A 19,753-nucleotide genomic window follows, 5' to 3' on the forward strand; every position below is an offset into this window, starting at 1 on the left:
CTGTCATTGATAGGGAAACAGCCACAACTTGTTGCCTCTCCATTGCCTCTTCCATTTGTTCATGTGTGTGTTCCTCTTTATTAAGCTAAAAGTAAAGAATCTAAATTCAGACTATACATAATACCTTACCTCTGTTCATAGACCTTGTGTAATTAATAATTTACTTATTATCATGATATTAAAACCAAGGTAGCAATTAGCAAAAACAAAAAAGAAATAAATTAAATGTTTACTGCTGAACCTGGCTATAAAGGCATGATTAATGAAAAAAAGAGATGGAGTTATTTTTGTGACTTATTTTCATTAATAGAACACTTCAGTTAGTGGTGTTTAAAAAACAGAGTGCTGTAATATATTTTAAAAGTTAGTAACACAGCAGGTGACAGTATGGGCAAGTGTAAAGTGAATGTTTTGAAATAACTAGCACTTGGGTGACCTGGGATGTCAGGACCAGAGACAAGGGTGTGTGTTTGTCAATATATCTTACATGTTTTACAGACTCCTAAGGGAATAGGGGAAGATACAATTTCACCTTTTCTGTGCCAAAACATTTTAATTATATCTTCTTCCAACTACAGCGGTTCAGTAACCAAGGAGCTGACATTGATGCATGTGTTGATAAAGCTGCAAACATTCAAAATGAGATTAACAAAGATTTTGAGGAAAGGGTGACAGCTAATTTTGCACAGTATTCTGCATCTAATTCAGGCCAGTGTAACGATAGAATATTTTATAACTATTGTGTTATTCAAAAAGACTTTTATGATGCTTTTGTGTTTGTGAATATTTTGGTGTCTTGCTCAATGAAAATTATCTGTGCAGTGGGTGAAAACTTTTATTTGTCCATATGTTGTAATCCCACACCTTTTCAGGAAGGGAAAAATATAAAATTTGTATTCATGTAAATTACTCTTTATTCAAGTAACTGTTTACCTTATGCTAATTTATCTTGAGTTCACTGACTTGAAAAGGTAAAGTGGCAGCAAATTCACATATTTTCTAATATTGCTTAGTGTGCATTGATAAAAAACAGGAAAAAGTTATATTCAATTTAATTAATAAAATTGTAGTTTCTTTATTTTCTTGAGGCCCTTTGAGCACGTTTCAGTGTATTTCTTTGCTCTTCTGTTCTTTTCTTGAAGGCAGCTGACAGTCTTCTTTCTCTTTTCTTTTTGTTTGTGAAATTTTCTTTTTTTCTGTCCACTCACTTCTCCATCTGCTTTCACTTTTGTCTGCTTGGGCCGTCTCTCTCTCATCCCAACTTGATAATGAGGAATGCAGTGTGACCCTGACCTCTATCAGCCCATGCATGACCTTATGACTCCACCATACAACCTCTGACCTTCTCTTTGACAGCTTGATTAATTACCCTGTGTTATGATTTATGAGTAAGTGCTATGTAAAAATAATAGACAACAGGTGGTCCTCTGAAAACTTTTTGTGGCATGTTTTCTTTTCTTGACTAACTTGAGAAGCTATTTGAAGTTGGGAACTCAGTGGGACAATGTATGTCTGTAACGGCAGCATTTTTACACATTCGATCATAGCCTTTATATCTAGAGAGCTACTAGAAGTACAAATGGGATGAAAGTTTTTTAAAAGTATTATTGGGGGTTGTTACCAAAATGCATATTTAGGTGGAAATGCAAAACTGAGTCAACCTACATTTCAGGCATTTCAGTCTCAGGTCACGTCTTGAGAAAATTGCTCTAATAATGGAGGGGGCATTTTTCAAGCAGAGCTGCAGCTCTAACAGCTATGTTTACTTTAACGCTTCACTAGTGACTTCTGATTGGTTGTCATGACCTCATCTCACTGTTGCACCTAGGATGTTGCAACAGTGACATATGCATCCCCTTCTTATGACAAAGATGAGAAATAAACAGAACATAGATCTTTCAGAAAGATGAATGGACAGTAGTTTGTCCATTTTAACCATGGGAGATTTAGTTTACAGATCAGAAGACTCTGGGCTTCATTTCCCTGAGGGATTAGCTGTGATCTTGCTGCAGTCTACTAGATAGCATGTTGAACTTGGAAAATCTGACTGATATAGCTCATCTCTTACAGCTCTTTACTTGAAGGCCAAAGAGATAGTTACATAGGTTAAGGGATCCCACTTTAGCCCCTGACCTCTCTGGTCACATATGGCATACCATGTTGGTAGATTAATAAGCAAGGCTAAGTATTTTTAGCTCATTATTCATTTAGTCAACCACATGAGATTTGAAAAGATACAGAATTTGCCTCAACTACCTTAGATTTTCATTGAACTTACAATTTGACTAACAGGCAAAATTAACTTATATAAATCTTCAGTTTCTAGAATCTGATGTGAGGCTTGTGAGACCATCCTGTTTTTGGTCAGGCAACTCTTGATTATCAACCTTTTTGATGAGGGCACTTCTGCCTCTATTTGATTCGGGTATCAAGATTCCTCTTTGGTTCATTGTGTTCACCGCCACCTGTCTGCTTTAGACCACTCTAGCCTCAGCCATCATCTTCTGATTGAATGATAAATGAACTATTATTTATTTATTAGCAAATGTTTTTATAAAACTTAAAAGTGAAGGTGGCTTGGAGCCCCAGTTTACCCACCTAAACCAGAGAAAGAGTTTGTATTGAATGAAATGCCATGGCTAGAAATAAAGCTTGAAATAGTATTTAAGTAAAACTATCATTATTAGTGAGTTTGACATGATGAATTAAAGGATAAAGTATGCTTTTATCATTATTGTCCTAGTGTTTCCCTCCTAGATTTGCTACAAAAACCACAGAATTAGTTAACTATAATGTGCATCTGTTTTGCCTCTGAAAATATACTGTATTGTGATTGGCTTGGATAAATCAAATTGAAAAATTTATTGTAACTTTTTAAAGATTACAGATGCATTTCTAAGTGAATTTGAAATAAGTAAACTTTTCATCTGACAAGAAAGTTATTCTTCTTAAGGAGCGATTAAGTATAAATGAAAAGTTTAAAGAGTCCAGATATAAGTAAAAATCCTAATTTTAAAATCAACCCTGGAAAGTAATTTGAGAATATTACTGTTTATTTGAGGTTTCTGTTTTTAGAATACTTTAGCAGCACTTCATAATTGAGGGACATTTATCTTTCTGTATTTTGATTGAATTACTGAAAAAGAGGACAATTTAAGAAATTGCCTACTTCATCTCTATTGAAACATTTCATTTAATAATATTTTATATAAATTGTCATTTTAAGTGACATTTTTAAAGCGTCTGTGCCTAATTTTTATGTGAATATATATTCTCCTTAGTTTTTCAATAATTCTTTCTAAGGTTAAGCTATAGCAAAAATGGTACCACATATAGAGACGCTGAAATCTTTTAGATGTTAGCATTTCAAGAATGGAATAAAGAGAAAAGCGAACTTTTAGTATGATATGCATATCTCTGGATCATTTAGAGCAGAAGATAGGGATAAAGTATGGATATATGACTGTTTGCTTGCTTTTCCTGCTTTAGAATAGTGCATAATTTACATTAATATAATTATATAAAATTTACAATATATAATATTAATTTATATTATATTATTATATTCAGTATTATTTGCATTACTTGAATAAGAAAAAATGAATGCAGTTAGTTTTCATATCAATTATTGGAATTTAGCCTGAGAATCTTTTTGTGAAAGTTGAGTTAGCAATAATTCTGTGAGATGTCTGGAAAAAAGACCCTTGAATAAATATTCATGATGATTTTTGCTTGGATTTGTTATGTCTAGAAATATATGCTTAAAGGATAAACTGTTTTCTGTACAATCCAGGTGTTAAAAAGAAGAAATTTTATGTTCCCATCTAATTGATAAAAATCCTTTAATTGATTTACATAGTACTGATTTTAAAAATAGAATCATTTTTCATCTGTTGAAGCCTCAGTAAAAAATTGACATTGTGTCCTTATAAAATTGGACAAATGAGTCATGTAATTTTCTGTTACATAATCAATAACTTAGACAAATTCTACTTCTTTGGTGATTTATGTGTGTCTGTTTTAGACTAGTTTAGATTGTACATGTAAAGGTTCAGATTTCATGATGCATGTAAAACTGTATTAGACAAAATAATTTTTCAGTTTGTATTACTTGGGGTTCCAAAAAAATTATAAATGCATATCTTCAAATAAACCTTCTTCCATCATAGAATCAGTTTCCTTTACTGAACTCACAGATATGTAGCATGGCATTTGTCATTACTGAAATATTTTCAATTTGTTCTTAGAAGGTTTTTCAATTAGAATTCAATGATTACATAAACACGATGCCCACATTATACCAGTTTATTAAATTTATGCTGTTTTCAGTTGGAAAACTTTCAGATTCCCTGAGTTGTCTTCTAGATCTGAAATTCTCAAATTCTTTTCTCATCTTTTTTTTTTTTAATTCCAAGATCCTGCTTTGGGGATAACCAGATTCCAAAGCATGTGTTTTAAAAAAAGAAAAGAAAAGTTCAATTCAACTGAGCGAAGAGGGCAGGGAAGGAACATGACAGGAGACCACTTACTCATGGTACAAAATCTAGTAAGGAGGCAATTTTCTTTTTGGCCTATGGTGACCTTTTTTGACTGTTCCTTATACCAGAGACAGTGTATTGAATGCCTCTATTTCACCCTGTTTAGCAGAGTGCAACAGTTTCCTTTAACTTAGTTTTGGTGGGAGGGGAAGTTATAGCAGAAATTTGAGAAGGGCGTGAAAAAGTTGTAAGAGGCACAAGGAAGAGGGGGTAGGGATTTCCTTCAAATGTGATTTTGATAACTAGTCAAGTGTGTCCAACTGTAGAAAATCACCAAGTGACAATCTGTCTACCTGACAGTGATCACAATGTGTTACAAGACTTTTGAATAGCTATACAGATTAGAATAAAGCAAGACCATATAAAGTATCTTTGTTGATATAGTTTTGGCTTACCATCTAAGTATATAGGAATTTTAAAAAAATCTGCCTAAGAATATTCTGTGAACCTTTCATAAGAGGGATGTTTGACTAAGAATTCTTAGAGATCATATAATCTGAAAAGGATATATCTTGAATAGGTGCACTCTTTTATCAATTTTGTGTACACTGAATAAATGATTTTCATATCCTTTAAAAGTAGGTCCTGTAATTATACTAGGTACCAAGTCTGTTTAGAGTAGAATTAAGAATCCTTTGAGATCCATATCTTCATATACACCCAATACACACACACACACACACACACACACACACAGAGACATACACACAGACATCCAGATAGTTGGAAAATACACTAATTTGATGAAAAGAAAAATAATCCCAGTACAGTTTTTGTTCTATTTGAAATACCTGAGAAGTCAATAAAGTACAGTAAGAGTGTACTTCAAAGTAATAATACTGATTTAGTGATAATATTGATTTATTTTTAATGTTCAGTTCTGTGGGTTCTGATCCGTTCTTGATGGTCATTTGGACAAGACATGTGACATTTAAAATTCAATTCAGATCCTAGAAGAGAAATTTTGAATAGACAATGTTTTGGTGATCAGCATGAAGCTCTTATTTGTATTTAATTATGTCTAATTCTCCTTTGTATTGAAATATAGTATCTACTGGCATATGACCCTGTAAAATTTTATAAGGTTATGAATATTGTGTATATCACAACTCCTTTCAGTGTGCTAGAGAATTGATTAGAAAAAAGAGATGTAATACTTTCAAAAAGGTATTATATCAAAAGATGTAACACTTTCAGAAATAATGTCTAGCAAATGTTATTCAGGGGTTAGTGGTACTAACTTTTTTGTTTTCCCCATATTTACTTTATAAAGTTTATAATGTTGAAGTCTTTCCAAAAGTGAATATTAATATGGATCAATTCCTCCATTCCCCAAATATCCACAGATCAATTATGCCAGTCCCCAAATGGAAAATTACACATACAAATTAAACATTAGCAACTTAACAAATGTTTTTGATTTCTTCTTTTGAAATGGTAAATATTTCATGGTATTACTCCTCAGTAAAAAGGACTTATGATAGTGACTTGAAAATAAAATTCTCAGAATACAAAGGTCATTTCCATACACTACAGTAATACTTTTAAAAAGTTTTAATTTTTATAAATGATTTGTCTAGCTCCCTTAAGTTGAACAGACAAATCAACTACATAGATAAAGCTTCTTCTTTTTATGTGATCATAAATGCATAGGATATTAGATACAATTTTCCTTCTATTATTTTTCCTTCTCTGTCACAATAAACCAAAACAGAAATATGGATGAAAGGAAAGAAAACTCATTTAATATAGATAGAAGCTATGAAACTCCATACCAAGATGTTTATTTTTCTATTAGCATATCTTCTGAATAGTAAGGACATTTGGAAAATATAAGTGTGGTCAGTGTTTGTCAGTATTTCCATAGATTATTTTTCTTCAGCAGATCTAGAATAAAACCTTTTAGTTTAAATTAACAATCTCCATGTCACAATTTTGTGCTTTTTTGGCTTCTGTTTTATGTCATGTCTGCTTATTTACATATGCAATCCATATTGCAGTAAATTAAAGAAATTCAGAGCCTCAGATGACCAGAAGTAAAAAGTATAGTCCTAGTTATGATAATTTATGAAGTATAGGAATATGAATTTACCTAAAGTAAAATGTTAATACTTTTAGAAAATGAAAATATTTCTGTAATTACATTCCCCCCCCCTTTTTTTTTTTAACAATAGGAAGGGTATGGAGTAATTGTGCTCAATCCCAATGAAAACTATATTGAAGTGGAAAAGACAAAATCACAAGTGCAATTATCTTCTGATAGTTCAGATGAGCCAGCAGAAAAACGTGAAAGAAAAGATAAAACCTTCAAAGAAGCAAAGAAGCGGCGCGATTTTTATGAAAAATATCGTAACCCTCAGAAAGAAAAAGAGATGGTACCATTATATATTAGAGTAAGTCAACTACTTTTCCTTTTTTCCTTGATATACTTTTTTTCCCCAATTTTTTTTTTTGCTTTTTCAGCAATATGTTTCTTGTGAGTATCAACTTCTTAAGGATATTTTCTTTCTCAGTCAGAAAATAACCTTGATAAAGTTCTTAAGTACATCACTTCAAATTCTTGTGCCATTTCATATAAGCCTCAAATGAAAGTATGCCTTCCTTTTGGGTCAGAGGCTCTTTTTTGTGAGAAATCATCTAAAAATAATTTTATCATGATGTGCATATAGAAAACTTTACAACCTGCCATGCCTTTTAAAATACTGTGTCATTTTGTTGTCCATTAGAGAGGGTATAGATCATCTCATAATTGTAAAATATGTATTACTTGCTGAATTAATAATGTACTGTGCCATACACCAGTGTTCGTCCTGTGTGGTAGCAGTTTTATCAGGTGACATGTTATTTTCATGAGAGCAGCCATTCATTGTGTCTTAGCTTAACTTCTGAAGGCAGATGAAGATAGTGAAGGTTATTAATATCTTAATAAATATTTAAGTTAGAATAGTACGGGAATGGTCTAATGAGGGAAACTCCGTCCCTTGCTCTTTTCTTACTCAATGAACCTTTGCACTTGGCAATGCTAGCAGCATGGGATCGTTAGAACAGTGCTTCCCAAGGATTTCTAATTCTGCAGGGGGCACAAACAATTTTATTTGCACTTTGACACATTCTGTTTGAAATATATATACTGTGAATTTTGTGTTTGAGGCAAATTCATTCCATTTAGCTCTTATGGAAGGTGGAGGTTTAATTTTAAGAGGAAAGCATGTCATATACCAAAGAGGAAGGAAACCAAAATGAATTTGTTCTTCAGATGAGATATTTGGAGATGCTTAAAAGAAGAAAATAATTGCTATTTTCATTTGTACTGTATTGTAGTGGTAATGTATCACATTCTATAACTTTGTTTTTAAGCTTATAATAAATAGTAATAAACACATCTTATGCTTTTGGGGAAAAATAAAAATTCTATTGCCTCACAGGTTGTGCTTTTCCACTGTGGAATTTTCACTCAAAGAAAATAAAGCATCTGCCCATAAGTCAGTCTATTGAGTAAATTAAGATGGCAATCAAATAATGAAGGTGGTTCTCAGATTCAAAAGGCTTTAAGTGAATTGAATGCAGAAAGCCCTTCAAGAGCCTCAGATTTCCACATGTATCTTGTAAAGCCAGAGAGAGAGAGAGAGAGAGAGAGAGAGAGAGAGAGAGAGAGAAATGCACAAATTTAGCCTCACATGAACCATTAATGTAGTTGAAAACATCAAAAATTGTCAGATTTTAGGTCAAAAATATTCCTTCCTTTCCTAATTTATTCAGGTCACCTCTTGTCTAATGGTAGCTTCTCTGAGTTCACAATACCACCTTCTCATCTACTAGGCTATCTGAATCTCTTATGTCTCCTAATATTTTGTGATATTGTAAAATCCAGTGTCTATGACATTGTTTTTTACTTAGACTTCCTGGAAATTAATTTTAAATACTTTAACATTCACATAACATTAGTAGTATTGATTTAACATTCTGAAATGGAAACAAGAAAGGAAACTTTCCTTGTGTTCAATTATATATTTTTACTTCCTTGGTTTTGTGTGTGTGTGTGTGTGTGTGTGTGTGTGTGTGTGTGTGCGCCTGTAACATGTTCAATTTAAAGATCTATTTCTTAAATCTGATTGTCTAAGTCTTATTTCTTCTTTTCTATATTCTCTTTATCTTGTCACTATTTACTTTGATTTTCCTTTTGTTCTCTTGTATGTTTGCATTTTCTTTATTCTGTATTGCACATCTATTTCCTTTATCCCCAGTTTTAACTTTTCCTGGATTTCACACTGAAAATGAATTCTCTTTGTTCTTCTTTGTTAAATACCTTTCTATTTCTTCCTTGTCTTGTCTTTTCCCCTCTAATTCTTTCATCTGTTCTATATGTTATTTTTTTCCTCATTCTTCTGTCATTCTTTTTTGCCTTCTCATATTGCATCTTTCAAACTCTTTCCCATGCTTGTCTGTGTTATCTTATTCCTTCCATGAAGTAGCTCTTCCAACTCAGGAAATAGTGAGACAAAAATAGATCATGTATTAAAATCCTATATGCATCACTCACACTCTAAAGATATACAATAGTATTTGTACTTCACACCTTTTCACTTGAAAACCTCAGAGCAATTTGCAAAGGAACAGAGATGGATGCATTCTGCAGTATACTGCTAGATAGTAAGGTTTTATCCTTTCAATGAGAGATGGGGTGAATTGCTTAGTGTTTGGTGCATTCATCTTAGAGGTCCTAGGATCCATTTAAAATTGACTTCTTCTGTTATATTGTCATACTCTATATTTCTTAAAAAAGGACTAGCTTACAACCTTGAGAGCATTCAAAACTAGAAAGTTTTTTAAAAAAATCTTGAGGATGTGTGTGCATATGTATATATATGCATATACATATATACTTACACACACACACATATACACATTGTGTATTCAAAAAAGTCTTAGTGCAGTTTGAAGCTATTTTCCTGTATATCTGAGCATACCACGAGACTGAGCTTTCCCTTGAAATATAAAAAGGATATTTTAATCAGGCATCAGGTGTTAGTCTTATAGCCAGACACAGTCTTGTAAGGGAGTTCTGAAGTCATTTATCAATAGGGAAATTTCATCATGGAGAGATTGAGTATACTCAAGTCAATCCATTGTCTCTGATTTAATTTTGATTTGTAAAATGCTGACTTCTAACAATTAAAAAATAATAATTAGTATCATAGTATCTCTTTCAAGATACTTTTCATACTGTAGTTAACCTGCCCATTGTTCAAATTAATGAAGTTAGAGAAGCAACATTTACTTTTCAATGAAATCTATAAAATATTTGTCAGCATAATATTTATTTCTGAATGAAAACCTTTTTTTTCTATTCCAAGTTTCCCTATATGACCTTTCTTATCTCTTAATTATTTTTGCACTTTTCCTCACTCATATTATTGCATAAGCAAAGACACATATTTCCTCTTCACTTTTAGAAGTCTTCCCTATACTTTAAGACTCAACTTTGACCCCACCTTTCTTTAAAGTCTTCTCTGGTCCTGACACTCTTGTTGATTCTTCCTTTAATTGAACTCATGGAACATATTGTCCATTCTATGTATTGTGGTAGCTCATCATCAACTTCCTTGTGACAGCTCTTGTATTGTTGTCTCTTATCCTTATTTAACTTTACTTATCCCATGCTCTTAATTTCCTCACATTTGCCTTGGACTTTTAAAGTTAGCTCCTATGTAGGGTGCTTCACTGATAGTCTTTCATTCAGTAAGCACTCAAATATTTTAAAAAATTAATTGTTGGTACTCGTTTTAAAATTTTCTTATTTCTTAATATGCAGTTGCTTATTTGTATAGATTTTTAATCATTCATTTGGATTTTTGACATTGTTCACATAATGGGTCATCATTTAAAAAGGAATATATCTTTTAAAAATAACTATTCTAAAAATATTATGTACCAAATCTAGGAAAAACTATATAGGTAGGTTAGTACATTAATATTTACTGGCTTTACTATTGGTACCCATTTATTTCCTTTATCCATCACTTACTAAGATTTGGGGATAAAAGATAAAAATATAGATATTTGGGCTAGGAAGAAAATTCAGAATTGGAGAGGTACAGTAGAAAAGTCATATATTAGCAGTAGTAGTTCATACTTGAGAACACATGATCAGAAGGTTAACTATAGTGTTCATTTAATAATGACATCTTGTTATTGCTATTCATGTTCAGGGAGCTAGGATCAAATACTAGCACAGTCACTTATTACCTGTGTTTTCTTGGGAAAGTTGTTTCCACTTTTTTAGCTTCATTTTCTTGATTTATAAAATGATTGGCTAGACAACTTTTTAAGGTTCTTTATAGCTAGAACTCTGTGATTCCATGTTAAAGCTAGTTTTTCTCTTTTTTAAACCATTTTATTTTCTTCAAATACTAAAATATGAAATAGTCTCTGTTTAAAGAAAAATTTTCCCCCTAAGATATCTGGAAAATAGCCAGATCTTTTTTACAAATGATTACAAACACTTAGTGCAGCAAAACACAAGTAAAAGTACAATAAAGATTCAAAACATTAAGGTTACAAATTATAATTTTGTTTTATTTACCAGATGAATTTCATCAATTGCTATGACTAACAGATTGTGTACTGCATTCTGATACATGAAGAACAAAGCCAGAGAGATCAAAGTACTGATTATTTTATGCTGTAACTTTACTTAACTATGAAATAATGTATTTGCTGACATATATTATAGCTTATTAAGGGGATTGATTTGGTCTAGGCAATAAACATCATGTCAGACATGCCTGGCAGGAAAACCTGCTTAATATGTTTTGTAATAAGACAGAATTTTTTGTTCTTGAAAACATCTGCCAACTGAATTCAAGAGTGAAGACAGAAAATGTCATCAATTTCATAGTAATCTTATAAATTTAGTTTCTTTTTCAGCAACACAAATAAAGACAAAATTTCCAATGTTAGTCACTACTGGTTATATTATTTTATAAAATGATGAAAAAATTTATTTTTATATAATGTGTTAATTAATTCATAATGAATTTTAATATTCGAACTGATAAAATTTAAACAAGCATATTGCCATCAAATCATTTTTAAAGCATCTGTTTTTTAATGTGTTGGGTGGATAACTGAGTCAAATGGCTAAATATGTACATATATTCTTTTAAAAAAACATATTTCCACCCCCATGATTAGAGATACACTACTTTGGTGTTTTTTCCTTTAGACCACCAGGGGCTGCTGCTGTTCATACTGGATTTTGCTTTCCCCAGAAGTTAAATGTTTCTTCATAGCACATATGTAAAATTTTTATCTTTCTCTTCCCAAATCTTCTCATACTTAGACTCAAAGTAATTAAAGAACAAAGTTACTATCAGCTTATCTAGTACATATTTGTCTAGCAGTTGCATTAAAATTAGTCATCTCAATTTGAAGGAATTATTAGATTTTTAAAAATAAATTCTGCTGCTACTGATTCTTAAATATAAGTCATTTTGTGAATTATTTCATGCAAGATGACATATCAATAAATAACATGCAGTTCATAAGCATTATAGGCCTTTGTGTTTTCTTTAGCAACTCAATATGAAAAGCTTTTAAGTTTGGATAAAACCCAAAAGTCTTAATTTTCCAAATACCACCTCAGTGCCTATGTATATAACACTTTGTTGAGAGTTGTTGAAGATTATAAAAAGAAACGAGGATATTTTGGTCCAGATTATTGAGGGGATCCTTTTTCTTTTTTAAGGTTTGGATTAATAGGATAATCCTGTATAAATCAGATGGTAGGATTATTAATTATATTTCCTAAGCATTACAATTCCTTCTTAACATTATATATTCAAATTTATTGAACATGTCAATAGTTTGTGATTTTCCTTGGATGGAAGAAAACTTCCTCAATAGTGGAGAACTCTACTTCCTAAAGATTTTGCTATGAAAAGCATGTTCTGTGTATCTTGGATCATGTCCTTAATCAGTAAAAAGCATTTTTGAATTTATTTTTGTTGACATTTCTTTTCTCAGCCTAATGGTTTGTTTCTTTTCTTGTTAATAGAGCTTAGCATCAAAAGTATTAAAAATAGTAACTGCTACTATTAGCTTAGGGACAAGAAATTAGATCAACATAATTTTTTAACTGCCCTCAGTTAAATGTGATTTTGAAGTAATAATAGTCAGATCCCAAGGAAGATAGGCATCATTCAAAAAATCAAATCTTTAGAATGAGGTTGTACTAACCAAAGAGGTAAAACAGAGCAATTTATAAATAATCAATGGGATTTATTAATTCAATATTAGTTATTATATTACAATTGAACTCTGCAAACATACTTTAATTGTTTGTTTTGTGCTGAACATTATAAGAAAAAACAAAACGGATCCTGTCATCAAGGAGCTTATATTCACTGAGTTATGGATATAACTGTATGCTGATAAGAAAATACAAGATAATTTGAATTGGGGAGAACATTGACAAATGGGGAAATCAAGAAAGGCTTCATGTTGCAAATGGAACCTGTGATGAGCCATGAAGGAACTAAGATTCTAAGAAGTTAAGGTAGAGTGGGAGTATATTCTAGATGTGTCTGACAACCTGTGTGAGTCACACAAAGAAGAGAGGCAATATGGAGTTTAGGGAACAGCTAGTTTAGGTCCAGTTTGACTTTGATGTAGAATACATGAAGTAGATCTGGAATAGTAGGTAGGAGCATATCGCAGAATTCTAAAAGTCATGCTGAGGAATCTTATTTTATCCTCAGGCAATAGGAAGCCAATAAAGTTCTTTTGGACAAGTGAGTGGTGTAGTCAGATTTCTACTTTAGAAATATTAATTTGACAGTTGCAAAGCAGAAGAATTAGAAAACACACTTAGAGGGATCATCTCACTTATCTGGGTAGCATTCTTTGGGGTACTCCTTATGTATTGCAGCAGTGACAGGAGATAGTAAAAGATAGTTAAAGAAGAGAACCCAGTAAGCACACATGACATGACTTTCTCTAACTTGACTCATTAGCAAATTAGTACAAGCAAAGAAGGTAGAAGGTAAATTCAATCTTAGAAACACATGGTTATGGCTTGGCACGGTGTGAGTGGTAAAGGAATAGCAGGAGAAGGAATTTACTGGAAGAGGATAGTGTGTTATTGAACTGGTACACTATGAAGTCCAGACTGTGAGAGAAGAAGGTAATCTGAAAGCAGAGATAATGATCATGATGATTGGCCAAGAATAGAGAACTGGAAGAACATCACAGTCACGGTGAGCAGTAGACGTAGGAAGAATGAAGTAAAGGAAGAGTTTAAATGACAGGAGCTTATGATTGAGACTTTCAAATTATCTTGTATTTTTATCATACATACTTACATATGTACTTTTATTCTTTGTCTATCTTTCTCTCCCTGTCTCTTTCTCTGTCTCCCTCCTTTTCTCCCTCCCTCATAAACTCTAATGGGTTTAATTATCATCTCTAAAAGATGATTCAGAATCTATATATTTTTTCCAACTCTCTCTCCTGAGTTCCAGATTTGCAACACTATCTTCCTGTTGGACATCCAAACTGTATATCCCACAGGACCAAAATTTATTTCTGCATCCATAATTTTTCTCACATCAATGACTCCTTTCTACTCACTCAGCTAGCCAGGTCCTCATGACCTTTCACCTAGATCATTTCAACAATGGCCATCTAATTGTTCTCCCTGATTCATACTCTTCTCCACTTAATTCATCCTCTGCATAGCTACCAAAATGATTTTCCTTAGATACAAACATGACTACAAACCATTTAATTAATCAATCAGTCCTTCCTTCATTTCTTTGTTCCTTTGTTCCATTCTTGCTTTATTCCTTTGTACCTTCTTTCCATCCCTCCTTCCTTCCTTGCTTTGTTCCTTTGTTCCTTTCTTCCATCCTTCCATTTTTCCTTTGTTCCTTCCTTCCATTCTTTTATCTTCCATTCTTTCTTCCATCCTTCCATCTTTCCTTCTTTTCTTCTTTCCTTCCTTCCATCTTCCTTTCTTCCTTTTTTTTCTTTCTTTCTTGTATTCTCTGTTTATCACAACACCTTGGCACATATTTGGTACTTAATAAATGCTTGTTGACTAGCTAATGATTAAAACAAGTCATTTCAGAGTCAAAGATATGAGAAACAGAAGATTTATGCCTGCTTATGAGATTTATAATATGACCACCTATCTATTTGAATGGTAGTGGTGAAATTAAGGTCTTTAGAGTTAAGTTGACTGATGAACTGGAAAACCAACATGTTTGGGAAACATCAGCATACACATTGAAGTATCTAAATATTAGAATGGGTAGCTTTGTGTACAGCCATATATCTTTGATATGGCTATTCAGGAAATGTGGAACAAAGGATTCCAAATGATTGAGGCCCGGATTTGATAGGTAGACAGAGGAGTGGGGGGAAACATTGAGGGCTTTACAAAATTGGAAATGTTGTGTGCAGAGACAGGGAGGAGAGGAAGTTTGAAAAACTTTCAGGGGACTTTAGTTAGTGTAATTTGGCTAGAGTATAGACTGTGTAGAAGAGAATTAGCATAAGGTAAGGATGGATAAATAGGGTAATTAAAGTCTATTAACTTTATTTAGTAGAGAATAGAGAGTCAAGCAGAGGAATGACATGACTGGATCTGTGCATAGGCAGATTGTTTTAGCAGAGGGATGATTTAAGGATCAAAAATTTCACTGAAATGGATACTTCCTCCATTAATTCAAATAACTTTTCTATGCCCTAGCAGAGGATATTAGTTAAATTCCAAAATTGATTACATGGTGACCAATCTGGACTACTAACTAACTACCAACTGAACTGATAATAATAAAACAACACCAACCAAAACTCATTTCTCTATCACTTTAAGATCTGTATTGCATTTTCCTCATAACTACTGTGTGAACTAGGCAGTGTGTTATCATGCCATTTTACAATTGAAGTTTTTGAGAGATTGTGACTTACCCATGGTCATAAAGCTTTCTACACTACTGATTAATAGAACCTGCCATTGTTGAAAAATGTCAGGTATTATGCTTGAAAACCCATGTCCCTGGTAGAACAGATGAAAATGTAAATCCTCAATACTCAATTGTTTCTTCTTGCTTCTTTATCAGAGGTGCTAAAAGTGGAGAAGTGTTAACCATAACACTTTTACATTTTCAATATAAATTAAACTAGAAGGCATAAAAAACCCCTACAACTAATAATCTTATCAAAAGAAAGGCCCAAAGCCCACCTCCTTAATGAGGTGAATATAATCCATCAAAGTTGATTTTATGTTTTGCCTAAGGCAATAAAATTATTTAATAGAACACTTAATTGACAAACCTTTTGTCATGTAAGTATATTGTTTACTTAAGCAAGCAAACCACCTTGAATCCTAACTCTGCTGATTATACCTGAGGCTTCCAACTCTAATGTCAGTTCCCCTAATTGTAAAATATCGGTAGAGGATTAGTGGTTAAACGTGATGACCTCCAAGGGCCATCAATCTTTAAGTCAGTGATGTTTTGATACAATAATTTTGTCTTTCTGTCAATATACATTGTAGTTTGTAGAGAGAAATTCTATGAAGAACTGAACAAGGTCCTTCTAGCCAAAATAACGTATACTTTAATGATGATTTCAGTGCAGAAGTTGGTAAAAAAATCTTTTGGAAGGTGTGTTTGTGTTTCAGATTTTAAAAATGATAGCCTCAAGATTATATGTCAAGAATATTTTCTTAAAAAAAAAGACTTGGGGGGGCGGAGCCAAGATGGCCACATGAAGGGATTGAGTCTTAGGAGCTCTCTTATAAAACTCATAAACTAAGGACTCTAACTAAACTTTCGAGAGACAGAACCCACAAAGGGACCCATTGAGGCAGTTCTCCTACTCAAGGTAACCTGGAAAAGAGCAGAAAGGCTCTGCTTCCCCGGGGTCGGAGGGGTGGCCTGCCAGAGGGGTGGCCTGCCAGAGCCAAAGAACTTCAGCCTCCTGGAGGCAGCCCCAGGGTGCTGGGAGTCTCAGCTCACAGCAGCGGGGGAGTCTCTTGAGCTGCACCCCGGGGAGCACTGGCACAAAGTGGGGGAACAGCGGGGGACCTCTGCCAGAACAAGCACATGGAGCCCAGCCCTCAGGGCACACAGCAAGCAGCTTGGTCTTTCAGCAGACTAGACAGGGAAACAGAAGCAGGCGGAGCTGGTAAGCAGGAGCCCCCAGGGCATGAGCCCATTGAGCTGAGGGAGGGGAGTGAAGAGAGAGAGAGACTGCCTAGCACTGTCCTCTGCCCCTGGAACAGGACTCTGGGGCTCTGACCACATTCAGATCCTGATCCCAGTCTAGGCCCCCCCCCCCCCCCATAGAACAACAGGGCCTCCCCACCTCTGCCCCTTGGCAGAGGGGGGCGCTTATGGTCATTCACAGACCAGGAGGGAGGACAGAACCTCACACACTGAGACCCTTGTGGGAGTGTCCCAAAAGCTCAGGAAGTACCCCAAAAAACAGGCTTAGGCTGGGAAAATGAACAAGCAAAGAAATAAGAGGAAGACCATTGAGAAATATTTTGCAAATGAGCCCAAGAAGGATCAAAATACTCAGTCTGAAGATGAGGAAGCACAAGCTCCTGCATCTAAAGACTCCAAGAAAAGCAGAAATTGGGCTCAGGCTATGATAGAGCTCAAAAAAGACTTTGAAAATCAAATCAGGGAGTTGGAAGAAAAACTGGGAAAAGAAAGGAGAGAGATGCAGGAAAAACATGAAAATGAAGTCAGCAGCTTAGTCAAGGAAATCCAAAAAAATGCTGAAGAAAATAGCATGCTAAAAACCAGCTTAGGTCAAATGGATAAAACAGTTCAAAAAAGTTATTGAGGAGAAGAATGCTTTAAAAAGCAAAATTGGCCAGATGGAAAAAGAGATAAGAAAACTCTGAGGAGAACAAATCCTTCAGGCAAAGAATAGAATTCAGGGAGATTGAATTTACCAGAAATCAGGAATCAATACTTTAAAACCAAAAAAATGAAAAATTAGAAGAAAATGTGAAATATCTCATTGAAAAAACAACTGATATGGAAAACAAACTTAGGAAAGATAATTTGAAAATTATTGGAATACCTGAAAGACATGATCAGGAAAAGAGCCTTGACATCATTTTCAAAGAATTACTACAGGAAAATTGCCCTGATATTCTAGAAGCAGAGGGCAAAATAGAAATGGAGAGAATCCACCGATCCCCCCGAGAAAGAGATCCTAAAAAACCAACCCCCAAGAATATTATAGCCAAGTTCCAGAACTCCCAAGTAAAAGAGAAAATATTACAAGCAGCCAGAAGGACACAGTTCAAATATTGTGGAGCTGCAGTCAGGATCACACAGGACTTAGCAGCAGCTACATTGGAAGCTCATAGGGCTTGGAATACAATATACCAGAAGGCAAGAGAGCTTAGAATGCAGCCAAGAATGAACTACCCAGCAAGGCTGAATGTCCTCTTCCAGGGAAAAAGATGGACTTTCAATGAACCAGGGGAATTTCAAAGGTTCCTTTTGGAATGGCCAGAGCTGAACAGAAGGTTTGATCTTCAGATACAGGACTCAGGTGAAGCATAGAGATTGGAGGAGGGGGGAGGAATATGAGGGACTTAATGAGGATGAACTGCATGTATAGAAAAATGATACTGATAGTATTCATATGAGCCATCTCAGTTAATAGAGCAGGTAGAGGGAGCTTTTATAGTTGAAGCACAGGAGAAAGCTGAATTCGAAGATAAAATATGGTGTAAAAATGGAGTCAATAGGAAAAAAAGGGAAATGGAATGGGAGAAAGAAAAAGGAGAGGGGGAATAGTCCAAGATATTTCACATAATAAGATTTTATTTTTATTACAATGAGCTATTGCAATGATATGGAAGGGGGGAGGCAAGGGGGAATGAGGGAACCTTTGTTCTCATCAGAGATGTCTAGGAGAGGAAACAGCAAATATACTCAATGGGGTATAGACAACTGGAGTAAGAAGGAGGGGGGAGCAGGGGGAAGGGGTGGGGAAGTGAATAAAGGAGGAGAGGAGAGGATGGGCCATGGGGGGGACAGTGGTCAGATATAACACATTTTCTTTTTTACGTCTTGCAAGGGGCTGGGATTGGAGGGCTTGCCCAGGACCATAGGGCCAGGTGGATTCTGGGCCTAAGGGGTGGTATGGGGGCTCAGGGCTTCTTGGCCCCAGGACCAGGGATCTGTCTGCTGCGCCAGTCAATGACCCTACAGCAAAGTCAGAGTGAAAGGAGAGAGAAAATAGAGTACATGGTAGTGGAGAAATAAGAAAGGAGGGAGTTGTGATCAGCAATGGCAACACTGGAAAAATATGGAAGCAACTTTTGTGATGGACTTATCATAAAGAATGTGATCCACCCAAGACAGAGTTGATGGTGTTAGAACAAAGATTGAAGCACATTTTTTGTTATTATTATTTGGGGGAGGGTGCAGGGCAAGTGGGGCTGGGTGGCCTGCCTGGGGCTACATAGCAGGGTGATCTTTGGGTGTCTGGGGCCGGATTCGGACCCAGGTGCTCCTGGCTCAAGGGCCAATGCTCTGTCTGCCACCCAGCCACCCCTACTATTATTACTATTTTATTTTATTTTCGGTCTTTTTCTTTTTCTTCTTTTTGGTTTTTTGCAGGGCAGTGGGGATTGGGTGACTTGCATGTCACATGGCTGGGTGACTATTGGGTTTACGAGGCTGGATATGGACTTGGGTTCTCATGGCTCCAGGGCTGGTGCTTCGTCCATTGCACCACCTGGCCATACCTACAATTATTACTATTATTTTTTTTTAATTTTAATTTTTTTTCTCTCCCCTTTACTTTTTCACCCAAGCAAGTCTATCTATATTCATGGTGGGAGGGGTATTTTGTTTACTTGTAAACAAGTATATTTTATTAATGTAAAAAAACCATTTGTACAAAATGAGAATAAAAATAAATACAAAAAAAGACTTGGAAAATCCCAGGCAAGGGAGACCTCATAAAACATGTAACTAATTATATCTTAATGGACATAAAACCTCCAAAACTGTTGGACATTGAAATGATGGCAGTGAAGTACACATTATTTACCCAAATTAGAAGAAAGGACAAAGAAGAGAACATTGTTGTGATTATGGTAGATTTAATTTGAACTTTTTAAGCAATCTGCTACCTTCAAAAAAAATGACTGATGAGAGAAACGATAGTGA

General features: G+C 34.5%; 1 protein-coding gene across 20 annotated transcripts in view; it reads left to right on the forward strand.

The window, feature by feature from the left end:
* Nucleotides 1-19,753, forward strand: part of ARB2A (ARB2 cotranscriptional regulator A) — a 490,274-nt gene that overhangs the window by 222,740 nt on the left and 247,781 nt on the right. For 19 of the 20 annotated variants that reach the window (XM_074201383.1, XM_074201397.1, XM_074201387.1 and 16 more), the window contains one exon: nucleotides 6,713-6,931. The exons of the other annotated variant lie outside the window; for it this stretch is intronic. In XM_074201383.1, coding sequence (XP_074057484.1) covers nucleotides 6,713-6,931 — 219 coding nt within the window. The remainder of the gene's footprint in view (nucleotides 1-6,712; nucleotides 6,932-19,753) is intronic. 20 annotated transcript variants of the gene reach the window in all.

The sequence above is a fragment of the Macrotis lagotis genome, chromosome X, assembly GCF_037893015.1.
Source record: "Macrotis lagotis isolate mMagLag1 chromosome X, bilby.v1.9.chrom.fasta, whole genome shotgun sequence".
NCBI lineage: Eukaryota > Metazoa > Chordata > Mammalia > Peramelemorphia > Peramelidae > Macrotis > Macrotis lagotis.